The sequence below is a fragment of the Mandrillus leucophaeus genome, unplaced genomic scaffold (assembly GCF_000951045.1).
Source record: "Mandrillus leucophaeus isolate KB7577 unplaced genomic scaffold, Mleu.le_1.0 Scaffold253, whole genome shotgun sequence".
Taxonomy (NCBI): Eukaryota; Metazoa; Chordata; class Mammalia; order Primates; family Cercopithecidae; genus Mandrillus; species Mandrillus leucophaeus.
In genome coordinates, this window is record NW_012102621.1 from 247,007 (window position 1) to 254,944 (window position 7,938).

The window sequence follows — 7,938 nt, forward strand, 5'->3', positions numbered from 1 at the left end:
GTAAGAAGGGAAAGGAGTTATGCAGATTAAACTAATCAAGCAGAAAGGAAAAACTCAATTTTGTACCCACTGAATTTGCCACAAATATTGCAGAAAATATTCTCAAGGACATTACAGTTGTCTACTTTGATTGGCACATGGTTCATACAACAGTGTTTCTGTCAAGGCACATCTTACCCTTCCTCGGTAGTCTTCCTCTGTCCATGGATTTGGTAATGACTGTTGACCTTCATTGTCACCTTATGGACTTCAGCTCGAACTTTGGCTTCCATATATCTCCATGAAGTAAAGAGGTCTTCTAGGCCAATTTTAATTCCTGGAAAGGAAGAAACCCTTTTCTTTGTGTGCGTACAAGTGGACCTCAGCCGTTGGTAAGGGTGAAGAGAGGAGGAGGTGAGAAACCTGAGGGCAAGAAGCTGTTCTTTCCCTTTCCAGGTCAAACTCATTTCCATGCTATGGGGATTCTAACAGAGCCATACCTTCTTGGCTACGGCTATTGGACCTCCAGGCTCTCCGCTGTACATCTGTGGATCTGTCATGTACATTTTGTAACTTTAAGACAGTCTTGAGGAAAGACACCTAGGAAATAATAATTTAAGAATGACTGCCAGGCGCGGTGGCTCATGCCTGTAATCCCAGCACTTTGAGAGGCCGAGGTGGGTGGATCACGGGGTCAGGAGTTCAAGACCAGCCTGGCCAAGATGGTGAAACGCCGTCTCTACTAAAAATACAAAAATTAGGTAAGCCTGGTGGCGCACTCGTGTAGTCCCAGCTACTCGGGAGGCTGAGGCAGGAGAACCGCTTGAACCCGGGAGGCAGAGGCTGCAGTGAGCTGAGATCGCACCATTGCACTCGAGCCTGGTGACAGAGTGAGACTCCATCTCAAAAAAAAAAAAAAAAAAAAGACATGAATATACTTCACACAAGTGAACTGCACACTTCAACAGGGTTAGATGGTAATTATCATGTTATTAAATATTTTACCACAGGTTAACATGTTTCACAACTTGAAAAGGATGTAATTACCTTCAGCTCTCTGAGTTCCAGAATTTATAACATTTCAGCCCCGCTCTGGAGCATCTTCCTTCTGTCCCTGTTCTACTCAGAGTCCACTTTCCCTTCCCTGACATCACCCTCATTGAGGCTGGTTTGAATCTAATGCAAAACATTCTCACTAACGACTGAATTCCCACCAAGATTTCCATATTGTCACTGTATGATTTTAATCTTCTAAGATATTAAATATTTGTTCTCATCATAGTTACGACGCAATGCAAATTCCGTCTCAGATGTGGGTCAGATACTTCTGAATTTCCTGAGGTAGTCATTGAAATAACTTTGTTTTTTTGTTTTTTTTTTTAACTTTCTTTTTTTTTCTTTTTGAGACGGAGTCTCACTCTGTTACCCATGCTGAAGTGCAGTGGCGCCACCCTGGCTCACGGCAACCTCCACCTCCCAGATTCAAACGATTCTCATGCCTCGGCCTCCCAAGTAGCTGGGATTACAGGTGCCCGCTACCATGCTTGGGTAATCTTTATCTTTTTAGTAGAGATGGGGTTTCACCACGTTGGCCCAACTGGTCTTGAACTCCTGACCTCATGTGATCCACCTGCCTCAGCCTCCCAAATTGCTGGGATTACAGGTGTGAGCCACCACACCTGGCCTGAAATAATATCTGTCAAATTCTTTGTAGAATTTGTTTTTTCTGATTTCTGCACATAGGATAAAAAACAAAACATGTACTAGGATTTCGAGAGAAGCAATGGGTAATCTAAAAAGATGAAAGAGCAACCACATTTACCCCACAGCTACTGCTAGATTTCGTAGGAAAGGTAGCTGGCCCAGTTTGGAGCCAGGAGAATGTCAAACACATCAAGAAATGAGAAGTGAAGAAACGCTGTCATGGATGAACGTTTCATGGCACCCACGATGTCTCTCCTTAGGAGGTAATGAGATAGATGACTAGATGACAAGGAGAAAGATGAGAAGGTGCAAAGTTGTCCAACTCAAACAGCTCAACTGAACTTTCCTTAATGGAATTTTTAAAAAGTGGTAAATTTAAAAACTTCCCCCAGCTCATGTGGTGGCTCACACTTGTAATCCCACCATTTTGGGAGGCTGAGGTGGGGGGATCATTTGAGGTCGGGAGTTTGAGACCAGTCTGGCCAATATGGTAAAATCCCGACTCTATTAAAAGTACAAAAATTAGCTGGGCGTTGTGGTGGGCACCTGTAATCCCAGCTACTTGGGAGGCTGAAGCAGGAGAACCACTTGAAGCCAGGAGGTAGAGGTTGCAATGAACCGAGATCACACGATTATACTCCAGCCTGGGCAACAGAGGGAGACTAGTCTCAGAAACAAAACAAACAAACAAAAAAAGTCCCCCAATTTATACTGAAAATTCTCTTTTCAGGACTAAGACGGGTAGAGAATGTTAAATTTGGCCTAGATACCTTCATAACTCATACATTTTCTGTTTTGTACATATCTTGGAAGGCAGTGCCAAATGATGTGTAATTATCTAGGTTGTAAAAATAAAACATACTTCCTCTTTCCTTGAATATCAAAAAGCTTTGTGGTATTAGTACTTTTATCTTGGATTATTGTTCAGAAGGAGGTTCAGCCCCCAGACAACCACATTTTTACTGTCATGAATGGCAAGAGAAAATGTAGAGCTCAATTTACCCAATGGACAAAAAGGCTCAAAAGGCAAATTATGGCACAACTTAGCAGCCAAATTCTTACCAAGTGCAGACTTTTGACATGCTGATTTCTCTCCAGTTGCAACTGGGAATATACACTTTGACTGATGTCATTCGAAATTACCCTGCCCAGACACATTTTTCATTGATTCCCTGGAGGGCAGGTCTAAGAGATTCTCTGGGGCTTTCTCTGCATCATGAGACGCAGTGCAGTTCTGCCCTTCACCTTCCTGCAGTTTGTCACCTTGTCCCTATGATCTCAGAGGAACTTTGTCTCAGGCCAATTGTTTGTTCCTTGGGCTCTTTCATTTCCCCTAAAAGTCATTTGCTGCCCCTCTAAATTGCCGACATCTCTATCTATCTTCCTTTCCCCTCAGAAGAGGGTGCTCTTTAAGCATCAACCATCTGGCCCTTCTAGCAGCCTCATTTTTCAGCTGGCTCTCATGTTTCTACCTGTTCTATGTTTTTCTTCTCCTGTTAAGCTGTCTGTTGTCAGCTCATTTCTGCAGTGAATCTTTAGAGAGGGGAGTGGAAGCTTTCCTTCCACCCGTACGATAGAATTATAAAGCAGAAGAGTTTAGAAAGAATTTCCTATTTAAGGGATGAAACTTCATACTCCATTTCTGATAAATAGCACAAAGGTTAAAAAAACTTATTTTTGACCAAAAGCTCTCCTGACATTCTACTAAACAAACACCAACCTATTTAATTTTCATAATGTAAATGGTGGATATCTTCATAATTCTTATGCTAATAAATCATTTCCCTGATTTTTTGGGTAAAACCACATATTGATAATGAAGTCCAGAAACATGAATTGTTTTAAATAATTTCTTCTCATTTGTGGTTACAAGTACACCTCTACAGAAAGTTAGTATACTCACACCAAAGCTAGTTTTCCAGAGGAAAATGCCAAGTGTAGAAATTCCCAGAAACACAATAATGATAGCTATCCAAGGAATTCCAAAAAAGTCAGGCCCAGGCTGAAAATGGTCAGGCAGAGAATTGATAACCTGAAATAATAATAGTGGAAATAACGAAAAAGTCAATGACACTGACAATATTTCAGTCAAAAAGAATCATCCTTAGAAACCGTTAACCTCCTCCAAAAGATAACCACATCCCTCAGATATCACCATGAGATTCCACTGCTACAAAAAAGAACAGAAGTTACCAGTCTCATGTTTTTTGGATGGCTGGTAGTGTTTTTAGGCATTGCAAATGTGGGGTGTCTTTTTTCTTGGTATAAAGCAGGGATATCCAATCTTTTGACTTCCCTGGGCTATATTAAAAGAAGCAAAGTTGTCTTGGGCCACACATAACATACACTAACACTAACAATAACTGATGATCTAAAAAAAAACTATTTTTTTTTTCTTTGGAGACAGTCCCACTCAGTTGCCCAGACTGGAGTGCAGTGGTGCAATCTCGGCTCACTGCAACCTCCAGCTCCTGGGCTCAAGCCATTCTCCTGCCTCAGCCTCCCAAGTAGCTGAGATTACAGGTCCCTGCCACCATGCCTGGCTAATTTTTGTATTTTATGTGGAGACAGGGTTTTGCCATGTTGGACAGGCTGGTCTCAAACTCCTGACCTCAGGTGATCTGCCCGCCTTGGCCTCCCAAAGTGCTGGGATTACAGGCATGAGCCACCACACCTGGCCAAAATCTCATAACGTTTTCAGAAAGTTTACAAATTTGTGTTGAACTGCATTCAAAACTGTCCTGGGCCACATGCAGTCCGTCACCCATGGTTAAGACAAGTTAAGTATAAAGTCATTACCTTTTCTTTCTTTTCTTTTCTTTTTTTTTTTTTTTATTTTGAGACAAAGTCTTGCTCTGTTGCCCAGTCTAGAGTATAGTGGCACGATCTCAGCTCACTGCAACCTCTGCCTCCCAGGTTCAAGTGATTCTCCTGCCTCAGCCTACTGAGTAACTGGGATTACAGGCGCCTGCCACTGCGCTCTGCTAATTTTTGTATTTTTAGTAGAGATGGGATTTCACCATCTTGGCCAGGCTGGTATCGAACTCCCGACCTCATGATCCACCCACCTTGGCCTCTCAAAGTGCTGTGATTACAGCCTGGCCAGTAATTATCTTTTCTTTATTTACTTATTTTTTAAATTGATGTATAACATTGGTTGTATTTATCACATATCACATGATAAAAGAATCCGTCTGATTCATACTTCTCTCTTGGATTATGTGAATCTTTGTCATTTAAAACTCAGCATAAGTAAAAAAAAAAAATACAATGAAGAGATGACTTCATTCACAAATAAGTATCAAATTTTAGTGCTTAAAAATTACCAAGGTGGGCCAGGCGCAGTGGCTCACCCCTATAATCCCAGCACTTTGGGAGGCCAAGGTGGGTGGATCACGAGATCAGGAGATCGAGTCCATCCTAGCTAACACGGTGAAACCCCATCTCTACCAAAAATACAAAAAATTAGCAGGGCACGGTGGCACGCGCCTGTAGTTTCAGCTACTTGGGAGGCTGAGGCAGAAGAATCGCTTGAACCAGGGAGGCAGAGATTGCAGTGAGCCGAGATCATGCCACTGCACTTCAGCCTGGGTGACAGAGCAAGACTCTGTCTCAAAACAAAACAAAAAAAATTACCAAGGTGGAGATTATGAAAATGGCAAAATGGCATGAATAGTGCGGAATTTCTCTAAGATTGTTGATATTAATTCCATTAGACTCTTATGTGAATGAAGACAAAGACTTCCCCTGGTAAGTTCAGACAGCTTGTGATAACATTTCTACATCGATTCTTCAGGATTTAACTATATATTCTTGAAAACATCTTAATTTTAAATGTTTCTTTCAAGATGGTGAATTAAACAGAGATAGCCGTTCAACAGGTTGAACTCAGCATATACTGAGTCTGAAATGGAAAGAATGGCGTTAGGGAACTGTGCAACAATGGCAGTGATTTCAGAAACATTGTGTTGAGCAGAATAAGGCAGACACAAAAGAGCACCTATGGCATGGCATGCATCTATATACAGGAAATTCCAGAATAAGCAAGCTAACCTGTGATAAGAAAGAGATTGGCTGGGAAGAGGGAGAGTTCACTTTCTGGGGTGATATAATAGTGTAGATCTTGGCTGGGCACGGTGGTTCACGCCTGTAATCCCAACACTTTGGGAGGCTGAGGTGGGAGGATCACTTGAGGTCGGGAGTTCAAAACCAGCCTGACCAACATAGAGAAACCCCATCTCCACTAAAAATACAAAATTAGATGGGTGTGGTGGCACATGCCTGTAATCCCAGCTACTCGAGAGGCTGAGGCAGGAGAATCGCTTGAACCTGGGAGGTGGAGGTTGTGGTGAGCTGATATTGTGCCATTGCACTCCAGCCTGGACAACAAGAGAGAAACTCCATCTCAAAACAAAACAAACAAACAAAAAAATAGTGTAGATCTTGAAAGGGGGTTGGGTTATGCTGGTGTATGTACTTTTCAAAGTTAGTAAACTTACACTTAAGGTTATATATTTTGGCCTGGTGCTGTGGCTCACGCCTGTAATCCCAGCACTTTGGGAGGCTGAGGTAGGCAGATCATAAGGTCAAGAGATAGAGACTATCCGGGCGAAGATGGTGAAAGCCCATCTCTACTAAAAATACAAAAATTAGCCAGGCGTGGTGGTGGGCGCCTGTAATCCCAGCTACTCAGGAGGCTGAGGCAGGACAATCGATTGAACCCGGGAGGCAGATGTTGCAGTGAGCCAAGATCTTGCCACTGCACTCCAGCCTGTGCGACAGAGTGAGACTCTGTCTCAAAAAAAAAAAACAAAAAAACAAAAAAAAAAACAAGATGACACAAAACTCAACTGACATTTCACTTTGTTTTGATTCTTTGTGTTTGAGACAAGAGCACAGGGCAATCTGGGCTCACTGCAGCTTCCAACTCCTGGGCCGGAGCGATCCTCCCACCTCAGCCTCTCCAGTAACTGGGAAACAGGTGCGCACCACCAGGCCCGATTAATCTTTTTTTGGCATTTTTTGTAGAGATGGGGTTTAGCTATGATGCCCCGGCTAGTCTTGAACTGCTGGACTCAAGTGATCTGCCCACCTCGGCTCCCTAAAGTGCTGGGATTACAGGCCTGAGCTGTGTCATTTCATGCCGCGTGACACGGCCCAATAACAAGGAAGAAACCCCGCGGGTCCAGCGTCTACTCACATAGGTCGACTGATGGCTGAGAAATCCCAGCAGGAGGAGCCAAAAGAGCAGCCACCGCACCCGCATGTCCCGGTCCTCTCAGGGCGCCCTGAGGCGGCCAGGACAGAGGTGGGGATGGCTTAGGGCGAGAGGAGGGAAGGGGATGGGGACAGCCCGGATCTGACTTGGGGAGGGGGAGGGGAGGAGAGGGAAGGGAAGGTAAAGGAGGAGAAGGGGGCTGTTTGGGAGCGGGGGGGAGGAGGAGGAGGAGGAGGAGAAGAAAGGGGTGTGGGAAAGGATCCGGTTCAAATTAAGTTCTCAAGTACTGGTGGAAGGTTTAGCTACAGGTCAGGGAGAAGGTCAATCAGAGAAGCAACAGGACGCGCGGGGCAAGGGAGCGGGAGGCTCAGGAGCAATTAGACGGGGACCAGGGCTCTGCTTTCCAGCAAACCTTCTTCCGTCTGGGCGCTGCCTTAACAACCCTGGGGCTTAATACTCCCTCTCCACCAATCCCCGGCCCCGGAATGTAGTGTCTCACAGTGGACATTCCACAGAGCGCCGGCGTCCTTCCAATGCCCACTCCTCCATCTCAGCCCCCCACGCTCCTCCCAAGGACAGGTCCTCTCTGGAACCTTCACAAACCTGATTTCTGGTCCTCCCCAACCAGCTCCCTGTCCCTGCTTCTGGGCGGCTCCCAGGGTTCCTCAAGGTCAAACTTGGAGGCAAAACATAAAAAACAAATGATGACAGGACGACAGGAAGAACCTCATACCCAAGCAGAGTGCGAGGTTTTATAGTCCCCGCTCATCCATTCATACCCTAAGCAACTAAACATCAGTAGGATGCGGAAGGTCCCAATAGTAACCATCTCCATCACATCCATGTAGCCATCCATCCATCAACCTGTATCTCAGGAACAAATGTTGTAGATACATTCATTTTAAGCATGCATGGCACATTTACAAAAATTCACCTAACTTATTTTGTTCTAGCAAATCTCAATATATTTCAGAGAAATCAAATCACACGGCATGTTTCTGATCATATAATTGTGCTAGAAGTCAACGAATAAGGCC

General features: G+C 44.2%; 1 protein-coding gene across 1 annotated transcript in view; it reads right to left on the reverse strand.

Annotated features, from left to right (window-relative positions):
• NPIPA3 (nuclear pore complex interacting protein family, member A3) overlaps positions 1–6,949 on the reverse strand; it is a 13,527-nt gene extending 6,578 nt beyond the window's left edge. Inside the window, exons 1-5 of the mRNA XM_011983659.1 lie at positions 6,884–6,949; positions 3,630–3,715; positions 918–963; positions 480–579; positions 178–316 (exon numbers count right to left, since the gene is read on the reverse strand). Coding sequence (XP_011839049.1) covers positions 178–316; positions 480–579; positions 918–963; positions 3,630–3,715; positions 6,884–6,949 — 437 coding nt within the window. The remainder of the gene's footprint in view (positions 1–177; positions 317–479; positions 580–917; positions 964–3,629; positions 3,716–6,883) is intronic.
• Positions 6,950–7,938: the final 989 nt, after the last annotated feature.